At 41.5% G+C, this 26,952-nt stretch overlaps 1 protein-coding gene across 6 annotated transcripts in view; it reads left to right on the top strand.

The window, feature by feature from the left end:
- FAM49B (family with sequence similarity 49 member B) overlaps positions 1-26,240 on the top strand; it is a 148,803-nt gene extending 122,563 nt beyond the window's left edge. For all 6 annotated transcript variants that reach the window (XM_030553826.1, XM_030553831.1, XM_030553830.1 and 3 more), the window contains 8 exons: positions 2,770-2,875; positions 7,952-8,088; positions 17,340-17,417; positions 17,978-18,094; positions 19,821-19,900; positions 21,066-21,192; positions 22,175-22,245; positions 25,445-26,240. In XM_030553826.1, the coding sequence (XP_030409686.1) occupies positions 2,770-2,875; positions 7,952-8,088; positions 17,340-17,417; positions 17,978-18,094; positions 19,821-19,900; positions 21,066-21,192; positions 22,175-22,245; positions 25,445-25,508 (780 nt within the window). In that variant the 3' untranslated portion in view covers positions 25,509-26,240. The remainder of the gene's footprint in view (positions 1-2,769; positions 2,876-7,951; positions 8,089-17,339; positions 17,418-17,977; positions 18,095-19,820; positions 19,901-21,065; positions 21,193-22,174; positions 22,246-25,444) is intronic.
- Positions 26,241-26,952: the final 712 nt, after the last annotated feature.

Below are 26,952 nucleotides of genomic sequence, written 5' to 3'. Positions count from 1 at the left end.
GACCACACATGTAAGGGTTGTTAACTAAGATGAAACTGCAGAATCTTTATTACTTATAATAATGCATGAGCCAGAAAGAACATAACTTGCCTTTCAGATTCATAGGTAAGTTTGCAGGACTGGCAGTTGGAGTCATCTTTTTGCTCGCTAAGAAAAATTGCTGTGCAAATCTTGAGAGTCAAGAAATGCCCCCATAATACATTTTAATAGTCTTATCTGAACTAGAATCAGATTTGGGGTAGTGGTTTCCCTCTCTGATTGCTTGTTCCAGTTGTTCTTTGCTTCCAATAAAATGGTGGAGCAGGCAGTACTCACATTCCTAGAGAATTCATAGTTCTTAGCTCAATGCACCATGCCCCAAAAGTATATGAAGTCCTATTGTTGTCCTCAGCCAAGCCGATATGACAACTATTCTGCAGAGGTAACCCTACTGCGAGTAACTAAAGGCCTGTGAAAATTGCCTAGACCTGTTAACTAATGTTATATACACATCACCATCAGTGGAGTTTAAAAAGGCACCGCACAGTATTTCTCTGGTCTGCTCTTAAGTCCAACTTATTTAAAAGAAAAATAGACTTGAAAAAGTCAAACTTTGCAGACCTGAACAGCTCTTAATGCAAAGCTGACCACAACCTCAATGTTCATAGATTCCAAGGCCAGAAGGGACCATTATGATCATTTAGTCTGACTGCCTGTTTAGCACTGGCCATAGAACTTTCCTAGATATTTAATTCCTAGAGCAGATCTTTTAGAAAAATATCCAATCTTGATTTAAAAATTCTCAGTGATGGAGAATCTACCTCAACTCTTGATAAATTGTTCCAGTGGTTAATTACTCTCACTGTTAAAAAATTATGCCTTTCCAGTTATGCCTTATTTCCTGTCTAAATTTGTCTAGTTTCAACTTCCAGCCATTGGATCTTGTTATACCTTTCTCTGCTAGATTGAAGAGCCCATTATCAAATATGAACTGCCGGCACCACCCTGGTTCCAAGCCCCCACCAGCTAGCTCCCACGGGCTGCTCTTTCTGCAAACAGTGGACAAAGCAGGCAGTTGCCAAACAATATTATAAGGGAGCATTGCGCAACTTTGAATGACCATGTTCTCTAATAGATGAGAAACATAACAATGAAACAGTGTTAACCGGGATGACTTTAAGTGAGGAGTTATTGTATTGGGACACCCTTGAGTAATCTGAGCGTGTCCACAATGATGAGAACCAGGGAAGGAGAAAGAAATGGAGTGTTAGTATAAAAAATCCCACCTTATACCTCCACACTGTTTGAAATCAGCTAACATTTTTTTTACAAATAATAAGAATTAGTTCAGAAGTAATGAGTGAAACACAAGGTTTGCAGCAAGACATGTAAGAAAACATGAACAAGAAGTAAAACAATGTAGTAACCAGTGTAAATTAGACATATGAAAACAAAAGTGTATCAGTTCACAAATATCAGTTCACGGAACATTAGACTTTCTAAACTTCCTGCCTGTTGGTATATTACACAGCAACTCTTTCCAAGAGTGTCTGTTTTCAAAATTTCATTATCCTTCCTGTAAGATATATGTGATATATGTACACTTCTCATCTAAGTTGACTGGGAAGGGAAGGTTAAGACTAGGAGACATTTTAAAAGAAAATTAAATCCCCCAAATACCTTACAGTATGGAAGAAAAAAAAAATCAATAAGATTGTTTGCATGCATTATGCTTCCTGTTAGTTTTGGGGAGAAAGGAAATTACTCTAAACTTTAATATTTACTGCAGTAAAATGTTTCTAAATAATTTTATAGAATTAAATGTACTGTTTATACTAAAATTCTGCATGAAATAACATCTGAATTTCTCATTATATGATCTGAACAGTACAAATGGCATCAGCTAATATTTGAATAGTGTTCCTCTTTTAAGCAAAATTCCAAATACAAGCAAATGTTGTTCTTGATTGACATTGTTGAATAACTTGCTATTTTAGAACTCAGTTATACAGTTTAATTTTTGAACAAATGTTTTCCTATAAAATGTGACAAAATACTGCAAAGCTAACTGCAATTAATATAGTATGTTTATATATCAAATGTTCCAACACAGCACTACTGTCAGAACACCAAAAAATCTCAACTACCTGAGCTATCTAGTCATTTTTCCCTGGTGTCAAATTCTGCCAGGAGTATTACTTGATTGTATAAAAATTCCATGAGCTAAAGGTGGTTGGTTCTTCATCCCCATTACCTGATATTGATTGCTGTAGCTGAAACTAACTCTGTGTACTGGCCATGATCATCAAACTAGGATAAACTCATTCCCTTGGAGTATCCCGATAAAGCAGTTATTTTGACCAAGTAGATTGTACTGTGTAATTTGGGGTTTTTTTGTATTTTGGGCAACTTAAAAATCATCTACATATAAGTAATTGTATAATAGCATTTACATCCTATAAAGTATCATGTTCATAAAGTGTTCTTAATTATTTTCATTGTGTATGTGTAAAGAATGTACATAACAGGTTCAGTATGTGATGAAAGATACCGCTTATAATTTTCAATGAAAAACTGACTCGTAATAGAACACTGCTTGCAACCATAATGTCCGGAGAAACTGTTCTCTTCCCACCATAGAGAGAATAATGCTCCCTTCTTTTTTTTTCCATCAGTACCTCTGATCAACCTCTTTTAATACATATTTCGAATGAAAGAAAACTTTTAGTCTTAATTCCTGTTGTTAAGTGAGGTGACTTTTTTTCTTTCTCCATGTGTTCAATTTTCAAGGCAATACAGCATCCTACTGACGAAAAATTGCAGGAGAAGGCATGGGGTGCAGTCGTTCCACTAGTGGGCAAGCTAAAGAAATTCTATGAATTTTCTCAAAGGCTAGGTAAGTTGAAAGGTGATAAACGAATGACTTGATATCCTTCATACTAGCCAAAGACTCAAAAAGTAACAGCAGAAAATTTTTTAAGTACATCAGAAGGAAGCCTGCTAAACAATCAGTGGGGCCATTGGACAATTGAGGTGCTAAAGGAGCAAAGACAGTAAGGCCATTGCGGAGAAACTAAGTGATTTCTTTGCATCAGTCTTCACTGCAGATGTGAGGGAGATTCCCACACCTAAGCTGTTCTTTTTAGGTGACAAATCTGAGGCACTGTCCCAGATTGAGATGTCTTTTTGGAGGTTTTGGAACAAATTGATAAACAGTAATAAGTCATCATGATCAGATAGTATTCACCCAAGAGTTCTGAAGGAACTCAAATATAAAATTGCAGATCTACTGATGGTGGTATGTAACCTATTATTTAAATCAGCTTCTGTATCAGTTGACTGGAGGATAACTAAAGTGACACCAAATTTTAAAAATGGCTCCCAAGGCAGTCTTGGCAATTACAAGCTGGTAAGACTAACTTCAGTACCAGGCAAGCTGGTTGAAACTATAGTAAAGAACAGAATTATCAGATACATAGGTGAATGTGATTTGCTGGGAAGAGTCAACATAGCTTTTTGTAAAGGGAAATCGTGCCTTACCAGTATATTGGAATTCTTTGAGGAGGTCAACAAACATGGACAAAAGTGATCCAGTGGATATAGTGTACTTACACTTCCAGAAAGCCTTTGACAAGGTCCCTCATCAAAGTCTCTTAAGCAGAGTAAGCTGTCATGGGATAAGAGGGAAAATCCTCTCATGAACCAGTAACTGCTTAAAAGATAGGAAACAATGAGTAGGAATAAATAGTCAATTTTCACAGTGGAGAGAGGTAAATAGTGATATCCCCAGGGGTCGATACTGGGTCCTTTGCTATTCAACATATTCGTAAATGATCTGGAAAAAGGGATGAACAGTGAGATGGCAATATTTGCATACAATACAAAATTGCTCAAGATAGTTAAGTCCAAAACAGACTGCAAAGAGTTGCAATGGGATCTCACAAAACTGGGTGACTGGGCAACAAAATGACAGATGAAATTGAAAGTTGATAAATGCAAAGTAATGCACATTGGAAAACATAATCTCAACTTTACGTACAAAATGATGGGGTCTAAATTAGCTGTTACCACTCAATAAAGAGATCTTGGAATCATTATGGATAGTTCTCTGAAAATATCCGCATAATGTGCAGTGGCAGTCAAAAAAAGCTAACAATGTTAGGAGCCATTAGGAAAAGGGTTAGTGTAGTTGGGGGTGGTCGTCCCTCCCCCTCTGGGTCAGAGGGAGGGCACATCGCCTCACTACGCCATCGGGATCTCTGCTTACTCTTAGGGTAATTAGCAAGTTAGGTGTTAAACCCCCAGATAGGCAGTCAGTTCTGGCCCATAGGCAGAAACAGGTTCTCCCGGGAGTGTGAATACCTGGGTCCTTAGGCAGGGGCTGAACAGCCAACAGTCTATAACCCCTGGACTCCTTAAGCAGGGACTGGGCAAACACTGTAGGTTATGCTCTGGGAACTAGCAGTCGACTGCAAACCCAGCAGTCACTTAGCTCTGAGTCCTTGAAGCAGGAACAGAGCAACCCAATAGTCGATCAGCTCAGGGCTCTTAATGCAGAGCCAGATCAAACCCAGTAGCAATTAGCTGTGGCCTCTAGCTGCAGAGCCAGAGCAAATCCAGTAGTTGGGCATCCTAGCTCCGGTGTTCGACCATCGAATACGGGCCACTGGACTTGGTGTGGGGAGGCTGCCGCCCCAGGAGTGGGATGGCAGGTGGGGTCCGGATGCTCCCTACTCCATCAGACTCTGACCCACGGTCCTAATAATGGAGGAGTGGTCCACCACTGGGTCAGTGGGAAATCTAGCCACAACACACCGACCATGCCTTAGGCAGATCTACAGCCTGACAGAGGTCGGCTGTCCCTGGGCTTCTTCCTCTCCTCTCCTCGGGGTGTACCTAGATCAGCAGCACGTCCTCAGTCTCTTCTGGGTAGGTGGCCAGCAGCAGTCTTTGCAGGTCTGTGGCGGATGCAAGTTCCCCAGTGAGCAGGGTGCCGCTGGGCTCGGCAGCAGTGTCAGCGGCCAAGAAAGAACAGGATCTGTCTGCCTCCCTCAATGTCTCAGTACCAGCTGAGCTGGGGGCCCCACCCTTTATACTTCCTGTTATCCCTTTTCAGTGGGAGAGGCGAGTCAGAACTGGCTCTGCCCACTTGGGCACGGAGGGTGCTTCCTCCCCCTCTGGCTCGGAGGGAGGCCACATTGCCTCATTACAATTAGATAATAAGACAAAATATAATGTTGCCTCTATATAAATCCATTGTACGCTCACATCTTGAATACTGCATGCAGATCTGGTCACCCCCATCTCAAAAAGATGTGTTGTAATTGATAAAGGTACAAAGAAGGGCAACAAAAATTATTAGGGGTATGGAACAACTTCCATGAGAGGAGAGATTAAAAAGACTGGCACTTGTCAGCTTGAAAAAGAGATGACTAAGTGGGAATATGATAGAGATCTATAAAATCTGAGGGGCAGGATCAGTGGTTTGAGCATTGGCCTGCTAAACCCAGAGTTGTGAGTTCAATCCTTGAGGGGGCCATTTAGGGATCTGGGGCAAAAATCTGTCTGGGGATTGGTCCTGCTTTGAGCAGGGGGTTGGACTAGATGACCCCGAGGTCCCTTTCAACCCTGATATTCTATGAAAATCTTAACTATTGAGGAAAAAGTAAATCAGGAAATGTTATTTAGTCCTTCACATAATGCAAGAACTAGGAGTCACCAATAACATTAATAGGCAGACGGTTTAAAACAAAAGGAAGTACTTCTTCACACAATGCACAGTCTACCTGTAGAACCTTTTGCCAGGGGATGTTGTGAAGGCCACAACTATAACAAGCTTCGAAAAAGTTAGATAAATTCATGGAGGATAGATCCATTGATGGCTAATAGTTGGGGTGGTCAGGGATGTACCACTGTCTCCCGCATAGGAACTACCTGCAAGCCTTATTTGCAAAGGAGTCCCATCTTAGACAGCATTCAGCACACAGCATTTGATCTTACCACGAGAAAAAGATGAGCATAAACACTAGAACTCACAATATTCTGACTGACAATAAAAGCTATTTAAGAGCGTGTTGCACAAACATCTCGTAGCGTATGATGTGACCATTGCCCAGCTAAATTAGGTAGAACCGGAGGCCTTCACAAAGTCCATTCTCCTCCTTCAATAAGTGGAGACTCGTTACATGACCTTGAAGGAGAGAGAGATCTAAGAATACTCTGTACCACAGTGGTCAGCAGTTCTCCCAGGGAGAGTGACACATCTGCCAGGGAAGAATATCAGATAGTGAGTAAATTGGTATACTTCACCGTACATCACTGAATTACAATTTAATGCCCATTCATAATGTGCTTCTACAGAAGCAAGGCAAGAGCCGTATGTTCTGTGTGCAAGCATGGCTTGATCAGCTACTATGCACTTTCCTACCAGTATCTCTCTGTTTCAGGATCATGATCAGAGATACTATGCTAAGTTCAAAAGTAACTCATAACACCAAACAGGGTCCGAGACACTGTGTGGAATGTGCCATAGCACTTCCTATCAAAAATCCATTGAGAGAGATTCCAATTTTTGTGCTGCACATGGAACCATCACTTCACTCAACTTTAGATTTTGAGTAAGAAAATGTAGAGGAGATACACAGATCAAATTGTATTTGATTGTCCTCTAAAAGGTGCTTCACTTACTTTAAAACATGCGCCGTTGCCCACTGTTGTAGAGGCAAACCAGTTACACCACTGAAAAGAAGGATAAAATATGTCACCCTCACCATACTGTGCTTCTTGCAGGAATATGTTTCCATGAACTTTTCTCAGCTAGCATACAGTCATTGGAAACCTCTTGTGGTCTCCAAGAACATGTAGCATCTTCTTGCTCCTGACAATGAAAAAATACAATCCATTAAAAAGTGAAATCTTAACTTAGTTTTACAGGCCTTAGAGACACAATATGGGTGAGGCAATATTTTTATTGGACCAACTTTTGTTAGTGAGAGAAGATTTCAGAATGTCCCTTTGAACTACAGTATTAAGATGGTAATTATCTAGTATCATAAAGTGTCCCTTGTATGTTTAGCTGGAACTGCATCAGCTATAGAACTTTCAGAACTATTTGTGGTGGCTCTGTCTATTGAACAGTATGTATCACTTCCACAATTACTAGCAAATTAGTGCTAAGTGCAGGATCATATTTCATGAATAAGGTAAACTCTGCTTTCTTCAGGCAATCTCATGTCACAGTCCTACCTTCCTCCACTCCACCCTCTGGAAAAAAAATTGTAGAGCAAAAATATTTGAAGGTCTACATAAACGTGTCTAAAGAACACAGGAAACTGACCACTTATTTACTTAGCTTCTCACTTGTTACTGCTAAGGTTTAAAAGTTTCTTCATTCAGTCAACTGACAGAAGAGTTCTCCATTCTGGGTTAGTGGATTGAAAGATACTTAGAAATGCATCTTTTAATTAGGTAGATAATTTCATGACACTGTTGTTGTTTTGTTTGTTTGTTTGTTTCTTTTTTAAATAAAATGTAACCTGCCAAATTTTAAGAGATTACTGCTTGGCCTCTAACTACTAGCTGCATTTCTAATTTTTTGATGTGGCCTTTGAAAATAGGGAAATTTTGTGGTCACTGTTAATTTCTGTTCCTTAACATTGAATAGCTTTTCATATAGCAATATTGGCTGACATTACCAACGTGAAGTCCATTTCAAAAAAAAAAATTGAATGTAGTCATGTAACAACTTGAAAAATTAGTTTACTGTAGAATCCGGTAAGATATAAGCCCTGTATCAATAGCAATTCATGGGTAATCTCCAGTATAAATGCCCCATGGAAACCAATGATAACTTATTTGATCTTAAAACTCATTTTAGGTCATGGAATTACCATACATTTTAGCATTTTTAGTCAGCTACTAATATATAGTAGAAGCAGATACTGTTTCACTTGTTTTGATTTTCTTCCTTTAGAGGCAGGATTGCGAGGTCTATTGGGAGCCCTGACAAGCACCCCATATTCACCAACTCAGCACCTGGAGCGAGAGCAGGCTCTTGCTAAGCAGTTTGCAGAAATTCTTCATTTCACACTCCGCTTTGATGAGCTCAAGGTAAATTTCCGTGCATTTTTAAATAGGCAGTTCAACTAAAAGGAGCCCAGGCCTGAGGTTTTGGAAAAAGCTGGGTTTCATTCCAGACACTGCTACAGACTCTGTGTGACACTGGGCAATTCTCTTAATCACTTTTGGTATCCCTATTGTAAAAAGAATGATGTTTGCTTCAGTCCTTCTGTGATGCTTCCTAATACTTAAAATCCTCAGATACTCTATCTAAATCATGAAAAGTTAATTCTTTTATTGAATGCTAGCATTCGCCAAATATAATGGAAAAATTGAGAATTGCTTCGTTTGTGCAGTAGAAGTTGCATATAATTGTCAACACTCATGGGCCAGATTCTGGAATGTGGTTGAATTGCACATGTTGAATGTCAGGGGCGGGCAGAGGGCAAAGAAAGTTTAAAGCTTACTTTTTTCACTCCCCTGGTCCTGCTGCAACGGTATGCAGGCTAGGTCCCCTTATGGCTACTTTAACATCAGGTTGCAACGGCCACAGGGTACTGAAAATGCAGCCAAGGACTAGGATAGCACGTGACCTTGTCATCAGCACTGTTTTTCCTCTGACCATGCCTCTTTCCCTGCAATGCCAGCAGGAGTGAAAGAAGAGGGGTCAAAAGAATAAGAGCCCCATAAATTGGCTCTCTACCATTTGAAGTTCACCCATACTCGGGTGAAATCCCCTTGGGCTGATTAAACTGACTGTAGGTCCAGGTTACACTGTCAGTGTGGTACAAAGTAGCTACACTGCCTCAAATTTGGCCCCATGTTCCTGAAAATAGTTAATATAATTAAGTACATGGAAGAAATAGTTGGCTAACATTAAAAGAGAAGAAAGCAATTAACAAAAGCTAGGAAACTTATGGCTGAGATAGATGGTCTTTGGGTTTCCCTGGCTCTCATCAATTTGCATGAAGCGAACTTCCTCCATATATATCTGTTCTGTGATTTCTTTACAGAGAGAGTACTTTCATTGTGCTTAAATCTCAAACTGTTTGCCTTTAAATTAAAAATTATTGCATGTAAGCAATACAACATTTTTGAAATCCTGGATATTTTTGTTTTTGATTGAAAAAGAACAAGAAATATTTTTGCCTGATCCATTTCCAGCTTTAATTTTTGAAAATAGGACTTTACAAAAATTGGGAGCACAAAACCTATTTGAAATGTAATCTCTTTCATTTTTCTGTTTTTGAATATTTTCAAACTGCCTACAAACATTGAACGTGAAAACAGAATTTTTACGTGGCATAAATATTAATGATAATGTGTTAGACCCTGATAATGAAGTTTGTACATAATGGAAATGTCAAGATCCATCAAGAATTCTGTAAATTCTTCAGGCAAGTACAGCCTAACACTATGTTACACTACTGCGAGATCGACCCTCTGGCAATCGATGCATCAGGGGTTGACTTAGCGTGTCTAGTGAAGACCTGCTAACTCTGTACTGTGCCTAGAACAATGGAGCCTGATCTCTCTTGGGGTCCCTTGTTGCTACTGTAATACAAATAATAAAAAATATTTGTTTTCTTATGTTCATGTGGAATCAGTAGCTCCCAAATACCAATTTTAATTTGGGCTTTACAAAACCAAGAACTGAAACCAAGTTTATTTTTGTCCACAAGTAATTGTGCACTGGGGATATTTTCCAAACTATGGGCTTGTCAGCATTAGGGATTTTTGTACCATTGTTTCTACACCAATGCAAACCCCACAGTGTACATGTGCCGCTTCATTGTAAAGTGAGGTGTGTGCCAGTGTGTGACTTACTTGCTGGAGTAAGTCACCCTGGTGTAGTGCATCTGCACAGAGAGTTTACTTGAACGTTCCTTTGCAAGTGCAAAAATCCGTAATGCAGACAAGTCCTAAAGATGTGTATTATTCCAGTTGCTCAAGACTAATATCAACCATTACAGGTATACTTAATCCTACCTCAGTGCAAGGGGATGGATTAGATGGCCTCTTGAGGTCTCTTCCAGCCATACGTTCCTGGGGTTCTGTGTGTCCCCATTTTAATCTGACATACCTCTTCATCAAGAGAAAATTGCTACCTCTGGTAATATAGATAGATACATACATACACACACACATTCTTATCCTATCTGATTTTCCATGTACCTGTAGCTTCCCAAAAACCAAGTAGCAATGGTCTAGACATAGTGATCTAATCCTATGGCAATAAGGCTGGCAAACTGGAGCAGATCAGAACATCCACTCTTCTCTCACATAGTTTTTATTCTGAAAAATTATGTAGATCAAAGCAGGAAATCTTACGTGCTCTAGGTACTTCTTAAGCAGTGGTTCTTCTTCGAGAGAGAGGTCCTTGTGGGGTGCTCCACTCCAGCCGATAGTGCATCCCTGCACCTTTTCTCTGAGAGTTTTGCAGCAGTGCCAGTACGGTTCACGCATGCGCAGTGCCTGCCTCGCACGCCGTTGGCAAGTCATCTAGCATGCACATGACCTGGACTCCTCAGTTCATTTTCAACCGTCCCTGGCCTGACATGGAGCTCAGCAGTCCCATTGGAAACCTTCATTTTTAAACAAGTTTATTATTAGAGTTAGTTTAACTCTAGTTTAAACAAGTTTGTTATTAGAGTTACGTCCCTTATTTAAAATTTAAAAAAAGTTTTCTTTTTCCATCCCTTAGTACAGTTAGAATTAGGTTAGGAAAATGCCTAGTTCACCAGGATTTAAAAGATACATGATGTGCAGAGAGGCAATGCCTGTGTTAGATGGACACACTCAATATGTCCATTGCCTGGCGGAAGCTCACATTCCTCAGAAATGTGCCAACTGCAACAAACTGAAGACTAGAGCTTGAAGGGATAGAGACCTGAGACCTAAACTCATCTTGATGGAGAAGTCCTTAAGACCTGCCTTTGACCCAGGACAAGAACCCTCTTCCTGGCATAGGTCATCAGTCTCCCCACCACCAAGGTCCTCAAAGGCCAAAAAACCTGCAAAAAATGGCCATCCTCTTAACCTCATAGAGAGCAGATCAACACAAAACGGTCGCCAACCAAATCGCTCTTATCGGTGCCAGCCACACTGCTGCTTAGCATGTATGATACTCCAGGCACCTCTGGCATCGGCCACCTGGCAGCGGCCACTGGAACCTAGCATTACAGTGCCAAGGCTAAGGGCTCTATGCTGCCCACTTCCACCATGGCACTGTCAGCAGCTCCAAAGGAGACTGCACCAACAACTGCTCCTATCACAAACTGCATTGGCATCGGCTCAGCACACCACACCACACCACCGATGCAATTACGACCTTCCCCTCCAGCACCAAGGCTCTCAGCATTACACCATTTTCTGTACCACAAGGATTTGTTTGTATCCTCAACTCCCGAGTCACCTCTCCAGACACCTATATTTCACTGGGGCCAGTAGTACCACACCGACATTTATCTTCTATAGCGTCACAGTTCTTGAGTGAAGAAGATAAGAATGTTGAAGGGGTATTTTCCCTTCGCCGTTCTTCCCCTATGGCTACTGGACCCCCTACGACCACAGCCCTCGTATGCTCACGACATGCCACCAGAGTATAGCCACCCATGGATGGCACCAGCCATACCCTATCCTGATCACTGGCCATATTGGAACCCCTGAGGGGGGTCTTACAAAAGACACTATAGCAGGTGCCATGCCCACATATGGAAGATGCCAGATTCTTACCTCCACCTTCAGAGACTGTAGTGACAAAGGCAGATGAACCCATAGCAAAGCAAGAAGACGACACTGCTCCCGATGCCTCGCCAACCAACAACAATTCATCCTCCTCACTGGGCGAGGCTGTTATGCCTCCTCCACCATAGTGGATGACTTTACCCTCTTCCAAGACTTATTCAAAAGAGTGGTCAGTGAGCTCAAAATTATTCTGGAGGAAGTGCCAGAAACTCAACATGAGCCAACTGATATCTTAGACATCTTCCTCCTCCAAGATAGCATAGCCCCATTGATTGGCAATCACGGAACCCGCCAAGAAGGTGTGGCACACTCCAGCCACCATACCTCCTGCCTGCAAAAGGGTGGACCGAAAATATTATGTACCCTCAAAGGGATTGGAATTTCTATTCACACACCCAGCATCCAACTCTCTGGTAATGGAAGCAGTCAACCAAAGGGGCAAACAACAGTACAGGTCTGTCTCATCTTACACGGGGGTTCCATTCCGCGGTTAGCACGTAAAGCAAAAACCGCGTATAGTCAAAATTACATTGAGTTCAATAGTGGGCGGAATCCCCTGCACTACAGGTAAAGTATTAAATTTGTTATTTTTCTCTTTTTTTTTTCTTTTTGTGGGTTTTTTTTTTGGTTTTTGCCGACCGCGTAAAACTGAAATCGCACGTTAAATGCGCGTAAGATGCATCAGACCTGTACTTTCGATCCACCCTATGACAAAGAGAGTAAGAGGTTAGACCTATTCAGCTGCAAAGTATACTCTTCATCCGTGCTTCAAGTCAGAGTGGCAATTTATGTGGTATTACTTGCCAAATATGACCACAGGAACTATGGCAAATTTATGGACTTTATTAGGGAGATCCCACAGGAAAAGGGGCAACAATTTAAATCTCCAGTCTCTGAAGGCCAGATGATTGTATGCACGGCTCTACAGGCCTCACTAGACACTGCTGACGTGGCCGGCAGGTCCACCACTACAGCTGTGGTCATGCAACAAGCCTCATGGTTTAACTCCTCAGCATTCCCATGGGAAATGCAAAATACAGTTGAAGATCTCCCCTTTGATGAAGAGAAATTGTTTGCAGCCAAAACCAATGAGGTAATGCACAGTGTGAAGGACTCACGGGCCTCTCTCCAGTCCCTCTGCATTCATACACCTGCCATAAGAAGGAGACAATACAGGTATCAACCATATCAGAGGAATAGATATCCAACATACACACAGCAATACCAGAGGCCTTACGAGCAACAACACCATCAACAACAACAGAGACCACAACGATGATGTCCATCACCACCAGAGGCATCTAAACCTACTGCCTCTAATAAATTTGAAAGCTTATTTGAGGGTCTGGAAGACCTCTCCTACATTCCAGTGCTTACACCATCCACTCTATTTGGAGACAGTTTTGCTCTCATTCTACCTGAAATGGGCTGCTATCACCATGGATAAATAGGCCCTAGAAGTCATCCGAATGGGCTATACCATTCCTTTCCTATATCTACACTCCACCCACCCACCCTCCCCATCCATCTTCAGGGACCCCTCTCATGAATATTTACTATGCCAAGAGGCATATCATCTCCTCCAATTATGGCAGTGGAGACTGTTCCCGCACAACATAGGGGGAAGGGATTTTACTCCCCCTGTTTTTTAACACAAAAGAAAAATGGGGGATAATGACCTATTCTCGATCTCAGGTGATTGAACAAGTTCGTGAGAAAGCAATGGTTCAAGATGGTCACTGTAACAACAATAATACCAGCGCTGGAGCAGGGGGACTGGTTTTCAGCCCTCGACCTGCAGGATGGTTATTTTCATGTTAGCGTACACCCTGCCCACAGGCATTTTCTGAGATTTACTTAGGACTGAGACCACTATCAATACAAGGTTTTACCTTTTGGCCTGTTAACAGCACCTCGTGTCTTCTCAAAGATCCTTGTGGTAGTAACGGTGTACCTGTGAAAACAAGGAATAATAATATTTCCTTACCTCGATGACTGTCTCTTGAAGTCACTTGATCAGCTACTATTTGCTCTACCCAAACAATGATAGATTGCTTCCAAAGTCTTGGTCTACAAATAAACAAAAAGAACACAACAATAGAACTAGCTCAACAGTTAGAATTCGTCAACGCTTACCTCGACTTGGTGACAGTGAAGGCATAACTTCCTCGAGACAGATTCAACATGATAAAGACACTCCTACCCACAGTGCAGAACAGCCCACACGTGCCTACAACTGTTGGGCCACATGGCAGCATGCATGTTTGTGGTCAGACACGCATGCTTGCTCATTCATTGCCTGCAAGGAGGGCTAGCAACAATCTACAGACCAAACAAACACAAGTTAAACATATTGTTAACAATGCCCACCCCCCACCCCCCCAAGGTCAAGGACTCAGTAACCTGGTGGACTCAACTACACAACCTGTGCTTGGGGATCCTGTTTACGCAAGATCCTCCATCACAGATGATAACAATGGATGCCTCCCTAATTGGGTGGGGTGCACACATGCAACATGGCACAGTTCAGGGATTATGGTCCATACCTGAGACAAGGCTACACATAAACCTACTGCAACAATGCCTGCTTCCACTTCCTACCATTCATAAGAAACCAAAACACTAGAATAATAACTGACAACATCGCTTGCATATTTTACATGAACAGGCAAGGGGGAGCCCGATAACACTCACTGTGTACCGAGGCTGTGAGACTCCGGAATTGGTGCATCCAACACAATATCGATATCTCAGCTTCCTACCTACATGGATTCCAGAACACCATAGCAGATGAACTCAGCAGATGTTTTCACCAGGGCCATGAATGGGAATTAAACGATGCAATACTGGAATTCATATTCCGAAAATGGGGCCACCGACAAATAGATCTGTTCTTTACTGCCCGCAACACCAAGTGTCTAAAATTCTGCTCTAGAGCAGGTCTGGGGAAGCGATCAATGGGGGGCTCATTCCTGAACAGGTGGGACACAGACCTTCTCTGTGCCTTCCCACCAATACCATTACTATCCAGAGTAATACAGAAGGAAAAAAAGGGGGGGGGGGCGGGGACCGATAAAGCCAGAGTCATCCTAATAGCCCTCCTGTGGCCAGGACAAGTGTGGTAACCATACGTAATACGGATGTTGGCATGTAACCCAATCACACTTCCTCTCTGTACGGACCTATTAACACAATGAGAGGGCCAAATGCAACAGCTGAACATAAAGATGCTACATCTGAAGGCATGGCTCCTGTATGGTTCTCTAATGACAAACTAAGTTGCTCTGAACAGGTCCAGAGGGTGCTACTCCACAGTAGAAAACATACCACACATAGCACCTACCTACATAAGTGGAAGAGATTACAACATGGTGCACTGCCAGACAAACCAATGCAACATCTGTGCTTTTTCCATTGTTATTAGACTACCTCCTGGAATTAAAACAATCCAACCTTTCCATCAGCTCAGTAAATGTACACCTTGCCTTATCACCTTCTTTCACCAAAAAAATCAATGACACTACAATCTTTGCTCACCCAATTACCAAGCGATTCCTCAGGGGCATCCAAACCATCTATCAGGATGTAAGACCACCCACACAACCCTGGGACTTAAACTTGGTCTTAACAGCCCTCACTCAGAAACCATTTGAGCCTTTAGCAAACTGCTCCCTACTACACCTATCCGTGAAAGTGACATTCCTAATAGCAATCACATCAGCTAGATGTGTGGGAGAAATCAGGGCACTTGTGGCAGATCCACCATACGTAAACTTTTTTAAAGATAAAGTCACGTTACAAACACATCCTAAATTTCTCCCCAAAGTACACGTGTCCTTCCACATTAATCAACCTATATAGTTTCCAACTTTCTTTCCTAAACCACGCAAGAACATATTTGAAGCTAAGGGTATGTCTACACGACCTGCTGGATCGGCAGGCAGTGATCGATCCAGTGGGGGTCGATTTTATCGTGTCTATTCTAGATATGATAAATCTACCCCCGAGCACACTCCTGTGCTCCACTGCCGTGAGAGCCACAGGCAGAGTCAGTGGGAGAGCGGCAGCAGTTGAGTCACCGCAGTGAAGACACCACGGTGATTAGGTCTAAGTACCTCGACTTCAGCTGCGTTATTCACATAGCTGAAGTTGTGTAACTTAGATCAATTTCCTACACACACACACACACACACACACACACACACACACACACACACACACACACACACACACAGAGTGTAGACCAGGCCTAAGAAGCATACCCTCAACATTAGAAGAGCACTAGCTTTCTACTTGGACAGAACCAAGCCATTTAGAGTTTCACCAAAACTCTTTATATCCATCGCAGAAAGCTCTAAAGGTATCTTCATATCCACACACAGACTCTCTAAATGGATATCTGGATGCCTTCACCTAAGTTATCAATTAAAAGGCGCACATAACCTGCAGCAAGGATGAAGATGCACTCTGCTAGATCATATCAGAGTCAGTAGTGTTCCTAAACATTTCAGTTATAGACCTATGCAAAGCCACCACTGTGGCCTCCGAACACACCTTTGCCAAACATCATGCAATCACACAAGGCCATAAGGCGGATACTCAGCTGGGCTGTGCTGTATTATCAGGCAATTATCCTACCAACTCTGAAACCCCTACCATCCTAGGCGAGCACTGCTCTACAGCCACCTGGAGTGGAGCCCCACAGGGACATCCTCGAAGAAGAAAAGGTTACTCACCTTGTGCAGTAACTGAGGTTCTTCAAGATGTGTGTCCCTGTGGGTGCTCCACTACCCACCCTCCTCCCCTCTACTTCAGAGTTTAAAGTAGACTCTGCGGTAGAGAAGGAACTCAGGATTCTGGGTCTCATGCAAGCTAGATGAAGTTCCAATGGCACATGAGGCAGGCACCGTAGGCGACCTGTACAGGCACTGCTGCAGAATTCTCCAAGCAGATGCACAGGGACGCACCATCACCTGGAGCGGAGCACCCATAGGGACATACATCTCAAAGAACCTCAGTTACTGCACAAGGTGAGTAACCTCCTCTTCTCAAATTTATTTAATCCTGCACCCTCCTTTGTGTCTGTAGTAGTTTACGCTCCCCTACCCTGGGCACCTGGCCAACAGCCACTGCTCTCCAGCTGCCCAGCTCCTAAGGCAGAGTGGCAAGCTGCAGCTGGGCACTCAGCTCTGAATGCATCACCGCAGAAGTAACGGTGTCTATACCATACCGTCCTTATTTCTGTGCTGCTGCTGGTGGTTGTGCTGCTTTCAGAACTGGGCACCCGGCTAGCAGCTGTAGCTCTCCGGCTGCCTAGCTCTGAATGTGCACAGTAAGCTTCCCCTCCCTCCCCCCAAAGTGTCTCATACCCCTGCAATACATTCTGTGCCCTTCCCCCCGGACTCCCAGTTCTAAAGACATCCAGGGCTTCCAGTGACTTCAATGACAGTTGAGTGTGCTCTATACCTCTTAGTATTATATCTCCATAAAGTTTCTCATCGGCTCCTAACTGAGCATCTGTCACTAAAATATATTCATTTTCTCACTTTTTGTAGATGACAAATCCTGCTATACAGAATGACTTCAGCTATTACAGAAGAACTTTGAGCCGTATGAGGATTAATAATGTTCCAGTAGGTAACCTCTAGAAGTGAAAAAACACTTAAATGCTAAATTCTTTTTCTTTCTAGTACTACTTATCCAGATTTTTACAGTATGAAACAATTACAGTAGGAGCTGTGTTGTCTGGTACTTTGCCAACTGGAAAGCTCTCTAAATTGGCATTTCTGATCTTCATTGAAAGTCCAGGTTATAGTCCAGTTGGTGCAGGGCCTGCAGGTTCCTTACCTGGTTCCGCATGACTCGCCAGAAGCGGTGACATGTCCCAGTAGCTCCTAGGTGGAGGCATGGCTAGGTGGCTCTGCATGCTGCCTTGCCCCACTGAGCTTTGGCTCTGCAGCTCCCATTGGCTGGGAGCCACCTGAATCTGGTACTCCGAAACCCCTCCCGTGCCCCCTGCCCCAAGCCCCCTCCTGCACCCAAACTCCCTTCCAGAGCCCACACCCCCTCCCACACTCAAATTGCTTCCCTCTTAGTTAACTGGATTTTTTGGCTTACCAGCACCCCCCTTTCCCGCAACATTCCAGATAACAAAGCTTTTACTGTACATATAATTTTGTATCTTTGTTTATAGGCAGAGGGTGAAAACGAAGTAAATAATGAATTGGCAAACAGAATGTCTTTATTTTATGCTGAAGCAACGCCAATGTTGAAAACCTTAAGTGATGCCACGACAAAATTTGTTTCAGAGGTAAGCATATGGGAGAAGGTTTTCCTTTGACTTGGATATTGCATTGTAAAATGTAGCTATGCTCTGAAAGACCGCTCTTAAGAAGTTATTGTGCGAATCTCTGTCCTGATAACTCCCAGGTGAAATTTGCTGACTTAGGGATTGTCTACATGGCGCAGCAAAGTGCACCAGAGGGATAGAGGGAAATGATTTATAGATTGCTCTAAAATTCTGTTTTCTAACAGCGCAGGACTGCGTTAACACAAACTAGGTGCCTTTCAGAGCACACCAGCAGTCTACATATCTACACAGGGCAGTTACAGTGCAGCACATTAGCGCACTCTACAAATCACAACCCTCTACTGGGCTTTGCTGGCACCGTGTATACAAGCCAGTAATTTACAATCTGTAAATCGAATCTCTGCCTTTCACACAATCAGGAGAAATTTAGATACAGCCAGTCTTGCAGATGCTGTGAATGGCAGAATAAGTTTCAGCTGGCCTTCCCACAGTTCTGTTGTAGGCTGTTGTCCAATACCTGTGTCTATACTGTTAACTGGTTAAAAACTTATTTTATCCAGTAAAATAAGCACATGCCTGTTGTGGTGGTGTGCCTTCGGTTATATTGTCTGATGAACTGATTTTTAGTCACTTTTTCTAATCATATATCCATACTTGAAAAGGGCTTCTGGAAGCAAAGAGTGAAACAAATTGGGCTTGAAGATCTCTGCTTGAAAGTGAGCAGCAAATTAAAAGGAAGTGATGTGCTTTATTTAAAGAGAGAGTCCCAGGAGAACTTTATTCTGGTACATATAGAAGTTAAAATGTAATTACAACAATACAAGCATAAACTTGATTAGATACATAAGTGTGTTAGAATAAATCTTGAACCTGTTATGGAATAGGATGAAAGTATCCAATTACTTTCTCATTTGTCCTGGAACTACCTATTGAAGTATCTGACATGATATCCACAACACCACTATTATTGACTTGGCTCACTAATTACCAGTTTTCCATGTACAACTAAGAAAAATCAACCTTTGTTTTTAAAACTACACCTCTACCCCAATATAACACTGTCCTCAGGAGCCAAAAAATCAAAAAATAGGTGAAATCGAGTTATATCGAACTTGCTTTGATCCGCTGGAGTGCACAGCCCTGCCCCCAACACCCCCCACCTCCCCGGTAGCACTGTTTTACTGCGTTATATCCGAATTCATGTTCTATCGGGCCACGTTATATCAGGGTAGAGGTGTATACATTTTTTTTAAACAAAATATGTTGCTTTTTCAAACGAATAGTAATGTATTCTTAATACTCTAGTACATAATGATCTCCAGTCAAAGACAGAGAATCTTATTTTAAGATCACATTTTTCTTCCTTCTCAATGGACCTGTCATGCCACTGTTTAAGCTCCCCACTGAAATCAATATAGCAACAATAAACTCCCCAAAAATCAATGAGAAGTTCTGTGTAAAAATGGAAACTAGAATAAGGCCTGGTGTCTGTAATAGTGGAAATAGTACAATCACTATGGTTTTAAAACGATTGTAAATGCTTTATAGGTCAAGCTAGGTTTACCAGTACTGCAGTGTTTCTTAACCCCTAAAGGGGTGGGTGTGAGTGTGTTTTTAAACTAGAGCACCCAGTCTAAGGTGGTGTTCACTGACCTGGAACTGTACTAGGTTTTATAGTATCACACTTTCCTTATACTGAATAGAATTACTATTTCTCCTTTCACAGAATAAAAATTTACCAATCGAAAATACCACAGATTGTTTAAGCACCATGGCTAGTGTGTGCAGAGTCATGTTGGAAACCCCGTAAGTACGAGCTGAGTGACAAAATTCAGTTCTTCATTTATAGGCCCCTTGTGCACAGTGTCTATAGAAAATATAAGTATGCGTGTCAGGCGTAATCCATAATGCATAAAATGAATGGGGAAAAAATAGGAAAATCAACAAAATGGGAGCCAAATAATTTTTTTTACTAAATTCCATAACATTTTTCTAGCCTTGTTATGGCTTATTTGTCTCATGCATAGATACATCACGTTGTCAACTTTCTCTGAGAATATTGTTTAATATTTAAAAATAGAATGGGTATGAAAGTTAGCAGATCTCTCAGTAGCTTTGTAAATGCATAATTCAGGAAAATATAAAAATGTGAGCACACTTGCCTAGAGCATGCTTTGAAAAATGGCTTGAGCAATGCATGTAATGGTTCTTTCTTGTTTTGTTAACCGCTACATCAAAGGAGAATTCAATGGGTGAATGGTGGCTCCAGCAAGTCTACTGCCTGGGTCCTTGTTTGCATAGTGAATATAACAACTTGCAGGCTTGGGCTACTCGAGTCTGCTGTAAATGTGACAAACTATGGGCAGGTGAAGGAAAAGTCAAACGTGTGCTAAGATTTTCTAGCCAGCTGTTCCCGAATCTGAAGAGGCTCCTATTGATTTAGCTGTTCAGGAATGGAATAGCAATGTCAAATAAAAACAAAAACACAAGGACGGGGCCGAATACCACAGTGCACGTTTTATTGGGGGGTATAAGAAGGAGGGACTCCAAACATTGAACTTTGGGGACAGTTTGTGCCACTGACAGACAAGCAGTTAAGCCTTGCTCATAAAATCTTGGCATCCTTATTCCATGCATACATCACAAATGAATTGTTTTTTTCTTCTTTGGGTATAAACTAAATGTTCACTTGTTAGGAAGCAGTCAAGACAGCTAATACGAAAAATCCTGAAATTAACAGCAATATGTCAGTTTGGGTTTGAGAGAGCTGTTCTTCCAGTTCCCAAATAATGGGCTTTCTAAGCAATGGTCTGACTTCTGTGTTGGTGGAAAATGGTTGCATTTTTCTCCAAAGAAACTTTCCGGTTTTTGGAAGGTTCCCCTCTAAAGTGACCTTTTTTCAGGGTTAAAGACGAAGGCCTGTTTCGGTGTTTAATATCATAATGGATATTTTTGTGTTCTAAAATTCCAGTGAGTACAGAAGCAGGTTTACAAATGAGGAAACAGTATCGTTCTGTCTGAGGGTAATGGTGGGTGTCATCATACTCTATGACCATGTGCATCCAGTGGGCGCCTTTGCCAAAACTTCAAAAATTGATGTAAGTTTTGTGTTGCTCATAGCCTTTGGATGTTTAAACCAAAGTTATACATAGATTCTCTCTTCTCCCTTCCTATTGTAATATGAATTTTCTGAGTCCAAATAAAACAATAAACAAGCTTACGTACATTCTGGGATGCTCCTAATTGGTTGGCATATACTACCAGCCTACCATATACATGATGTCACACAGCAAGCAATCCAAAATACACATTCAGATGCACAAAAAGGCATTTTAAGAGTTAAAGTAGAAAGTGAATTTCAGTGGAATCCAGATAACACCCAGAAACATTATTATACTTTATTTACACAATGTGTCTATCTTTTAAATAACAAATGTTAGAATATCTGCACAGGAAAGGCTAGTACGTCCAGTGTGTCATCCCCCCGGCCACATAATTTTTCATCCCTCATGATCATCCAAACCAACTTGGATTGGTTGCTCTGTCTTCCAACCTTCAACTTTGCCCCCTTTTATTCTGTAATTGAAATGTGTTCTTGGATTTATACTATTGCATGTATATTTTATTTGTTAAATGTGTATTTCTTTTGATGCATGTACTTGGGTGAGGGTCAGGGGATTTTATTCTGTATTGTTCTGAGCACACAGACAAAACAATTATTAATTTTAAAAACAAACCAGAAAAAACCCCTGTGAAACCTTTTATATTTTCCTTAAGGTAAAAGTATTTTCAGTTCATTACAGCAGATTTTGATGTAGCTATTCCACTCCTTGTAGATGTATGGAATTCTCAGTGTGATGGCAAATCACTAGATAAGCCTTTCTACATTAAGGGAAGATTTCAGAGTACTAGATGTTTTGCTACCTTTCTAATATCCAGAAGAATAACATGTACATTTGTACTTTTCTCTGCAGTCCTTTAAAATAGTTAAGTTTTAGGCCTTGGGGAACTATATTTTTTGCAAGTTATTTTTATATGGCATTCCCATGATATAGAATATTAACTTGTTTTAATTTCCAGATGAAAGGATGCATCAAAGTCCTTAAAGACCAGCCTCCGAACAGTGTAGAAGGCCTTCTAAATGCTCTCAGGTACCTATTTTTAACTTGAAATGATTTTAATATGAATTTTTTAGATGGTGCTGAACAGAGAGACCTGGATGATGAAGTCTGATAGAATCATAGAGTTGGAAGGGACCTCAAGAGATCATCTAGTCCAACCCCCTGCTCAAAGCAGGACCAGTCCCCAAATGGCCCCCTCAAGGATTGAACTCACAACCCTGGGTTTAGCAGGCCAATGCTCAAACCACTGAGCTATCCCTCCCCCCAAATATCAATATAACAGATAAAAGATGAAACTCTGTTCTGCAGGCTTCCTCCCTAGTGTGCCTTGATCCTAACATGAATTTGACTCCCTTTGTGGGTAAAACAATAGTCAAGTCTTCACGCCCATTCATTCCCTGCTCCCTGGTTCCGACTGCCAGTGAGCTTACCTGCTGTTAATCATGTTATTTTATGGTGGTTTTTTGGTTCAAAATTTGCATTTACTAACATGGAACTTTCATATGCCATTTGTATTGCCCATTTCCATAGCCAGTTAGCCACCTAACTGCACAAGTATGTACGTTAGGTTAGAGTTAACACTAGATAAAATAACAGAGTCTGGTGGCACCTTAAAGACTAACAGATTTATTTGGGCATAGGCTTTCGTAGGTAAAAAAACTCACTTCTTCAGATGCATGGAGTGAAAATTACAGATGCAGGCATTATTATACTGACACTTGAAGAGAAGAGAGTTACCTCGCAAGTGGAGAACCAGCATTAACAGGGCCATTACAATCAGGGTGGATGTAGTTCACTCCCAGTAATTGATGAGGAGGTGTCAATTCTCAGCTCGCTCTGCAGCCTGCGCAATGCTCTGGGTGGCAGGGCTGCAAGCTCCTGGGGCAGCACAGCTGCAGAGCCAGGGCCTGACTCGGTGCTTTGTGCTGCCTGGTGGTGCGAATGGCCCCAGCTGGGTGGTATGGCGGCCTGTCCTGGTGCTCTGGGCAGCACGGCTGTAGCGCCATCAGCCACCAGTGCTCCAGGCAGCACGGTAAGGGGCAGGAGCCGGGAAGTTGGATAGAGGGCAGGGGAGTTTGGGGTGGTGGTCAGGGGGCGGGGGTGTGAATAGGGGTCTGGGCAGTCAGAGGGCAGGAAACGGGGGTTAAATGGGGGCAGGAGTTTCCGGGGGCAGCAGGAAGTAGAGAGGGTTGGATGGGGCAGTCAGGGGAAGGAGTTCTGGGGACAGTCAGGGAGAAGGGGTGGTTGGATGGGGCAGGGACAGTTAGGAATGAGAGGAGGGGGGGCAGTCAGGAATGAGAAGAGGGGTTGGATGGGGTGGCGGGGGGCAGTCAGGGATATGGGGGTTCTGGAGGCTGTCAGGGGACAGGGAACAGAGGGGTTGGATGGGGCAGGAGCGAGAAGCAGGAGAGGTCGGATAGGGAGTGGGGCCAGGCCACCTCGCCTGGCTGTTTGGGGAGACACAACCTCCGCTAACCGGCCCTCCATACAATTTTGGAAACCTGATGCCGGCCCTCAGGCCAAAAAGTTTACTCACCCGTCGTTGATAGATACTTGGGAAAATGGTGGTCAGGGGGTGGGGGTGTGGATAGGGGTCTGGGCGGTCAGAGGGCAGGGAACAGGGGGGTTGAATGGGGGCAGATGTGGTCCTCAGGCCAAAAGGTTTGCCCGCCCTGTTATGGATAGATACTTGGGAAAATGGTACACCTCAGTGCACAGTAGATTCTTTAGTTATGCAGGGGTGCACAACTTGCAGTCAGAATGAAAATTTGAGCCAAAAATATCTGCTGGATTAGAGGATCCTAGCCAGATTTTGTAGTCAGAAGTTTTGATGTGCCAAATATGTCCTAAATGAGTAAGATGTGGCCAGTTTCAATTTGTCCTCCAACTCATACTGCATCAGGGGGGATTTCCTCTTGTCCCCTGTGGAAAAGCCAGCTCTTCCTCCACCCCTCAGTCATTAGATCTCCTGAAAGCTGTTCTATGCAGCTGTCCTGTTGCTTTGAGAAAAGAGCTAGCAGCAGCAGCAAGGGCTGGATGGTAGCAGCCTTAAATGGGAGAGGTAGGCCCCTAAATGTTCATGCTGCTTGAATCATTGTTAAAATCTACTTTGGAAATTTGAGAATAGCTGCACTCTTCTGCTGACTAGTGGCTGCTCCATTCCTTCCACCTCCAGAAACCTTCTGATACTTCAGCAGTGGGACTTCAGAAGATGAGCTTCTCAGGCCCTAAGAAAGAGGGAAGAATCAGAAGTATGCCCCCATTCATCAACAAAACACATGGACATAATTTCAGTACATTCAATCATAAAAAATAATAGAGAACATACTGTACAAAGGAGCTACTGGTATAACCATTATAAATAGAAAAAAACAATTATCTGGTGAACATAAAATTAAAGGAAGAGGACAGGAGAGAGAGCTGGGTACAAGAAAAGAAAAGCGTTTTTGAGCAGGAATTAAATTCAGTTTTCCTCCAATGACAATAGGACAGGAACAGTCTCCACATAAATATTCTTAAATGTCTGTTACCTTGTATTCCACCTAATTTGAAGCACATATACATTATCAATTATGAGATTAAACACACTTCAGATAATTCCCGTAGTAATTCACACAATGGCCTCACTTAAATACTTGCCATTTACCCATATTAAATGTTTCTTCCACATTTTCCAAATTTAGGAACTATTGTAAATATAAATGTTTAGTTCAATGTTACCTACTGCATTAAACAGAATTCAGGAATAAGAAATCCTATAAGTAGCCATTTGCTTACAGTAGGAAATTCCCAAAACTTATGTCTTTACTCAAGTAGAGCATCATCAAACCTTAATCTCAGTCCAGACCTACATATTTTAGATATCGTTAACTGACAGTTTAACAGTCTATGTGTCAGTGTTCCTTCCTGATTCTAGTCAATCCAACTCAAAGGAGAGCTGAGGTTTTTACTCAAATCCATGTACGTATCCATTTAAAATCTTCTTTAGTAACAGAACAGTTGGACATAATCATGAGTAGCATTATCTGTTATTTAGTATTTCAATGAGAATTACTGCACTTTTCTAGTTAGGAAGTACATAAATAGATCTCCCAATCATTGGTGAGGGTTGACTGTAACTAAACAATAAATTTGGTATTGTTCTGTCAATTACTTGCTTTGTCTATTATAGAAGAACAGAATTGTAAGTGTGCTTTTGTTTAAAAATTTTTTTTTTTTTCATTTTTAGGTACACAACAAAGCATTTGAATGATGAGACTACCTCCAAGCAAATTAAATCTATGTTGCAATAACAATTACCTGGAATTAGCACCTGCTGTAAACAGAAGACAGTATTCTGCAATGACTGAGATGCACAGATTTTTTTTTTTTAGTGATTGCAACTACTATCTCATTCGTTCTTGCTTTTTATTTTCTTCTCTTCCTCTTTTCCCTTTTTAATCACTTTCTTGTTCTTAAGTAAGCTCAGACTTCTTTTCTGTGCCAAATCAATGAAAATGATCAACTCTGGAAGGTATTTGTACTTTTCAGAACAGCCATCTTTAAGTGGCAGCTAATTATGCGTTGCGTTTGGATTTCTCTGTACTGGGGAAAGTTCTGTGACTTGAACTAAATATTTTTAAACTTGTGGTTTTTTCTTTTTTTTGAAAAACTAATATTTAATATTGCTTCTTCTGCATGGCAAAACTGCCTATTTCTGCTATTTAAAAACCCCTCGATGACTTCATTTTCTATTGCAGCTTATTTTCATGTGCAACCATGAGGAAACATAAAAGCAGATTTGTTTAAATTAACTGTGTTTGTACAAAATGGTACTCAACACAAAAGTTTTTTTAAATAAGTAAAGACTGTTTTGTTTAAAAGTTACGTTTGCATTTTGACTCATTTTTGTAAGGATGTATGTTGTATGTTTAACCTTTAATAACTAACGTTAAAAAATGTGGTGTGTGCGTAGCAAAATTACGTATGCATGTTCATGTCAAATGATTGGCTGTGGATAAAATAATAAAAATCAGCTTTCATTTTTCTAAGTGTGGTTTGTTTTACCAGTGTTTTGAGTGAGACATCTCCATGATTTTTTTGGCTTTTTACCAGAAAAGTAAATATATAAACTTTATATAGTGAAAGCTATGCTGCTGTTTCATTACATGTAATCACCTGAAATGGAACCAGTGCTTAGTTAAGCCTAACATGATCTGTTAGGGTCCCTGATTTACAATATATGGTATGATATGGGTTATTTTCTACTCCCATTACAATCATACAAGCAAGGGAAAAAATCATGTTAATTCAGCTAGTCCAGGAGTTTTTTTTAACCGAGCAGCCAAAAACATCCCAGTTTTTTTTCACTGTGTCCCATAGTCATTTGTGCTATTCCAGTAAAGAACAATGGAAAAAACTTACAATATGTATTTTTTAAACATTTAAACAGTGAGTGTGCTAGCACTGTTCAAAACACAGAAGTCATCCTGTCCCCCCAGCCCCAAAATTAAAATCTGTTCGAAATGGAGAAGACAGTACTCATGGGGACGGCAGAATGGAGAGTGCTTAGTTGAGATTGTTTTAATCTTTGATAATCTTTGGCAAAATTATCAAAAGATAAAAGTAGGCATTTGCATAGAATAAACTGTTTTCTCATTTAAAAAATCCTTCAAAATTTAACCCTTATACATGCTTATTGACAACTTCACAAATTGGGCATTCCAAATATAGTATTTAATTAACATAACTGTACCT

Source organism: Gopherus evgoodei, chromosome 2 (assembly GCF_007399415.2).
Source record: "Gopherus evgoodei ecotype Sinaloan lineage chromosome 2, rGopEvg1_v1.p, whole genome shotgun sequence".
In the NCBI taxonomy this organism is placed as follows: Eukaryota; Metazoa; Chordata; order Testudines; family Testudinidae; genus Gopherus; species Gopherus evgoodei.
This window is presented reverse-complemented; position numbering and strand designations above follow the sequence as displayed.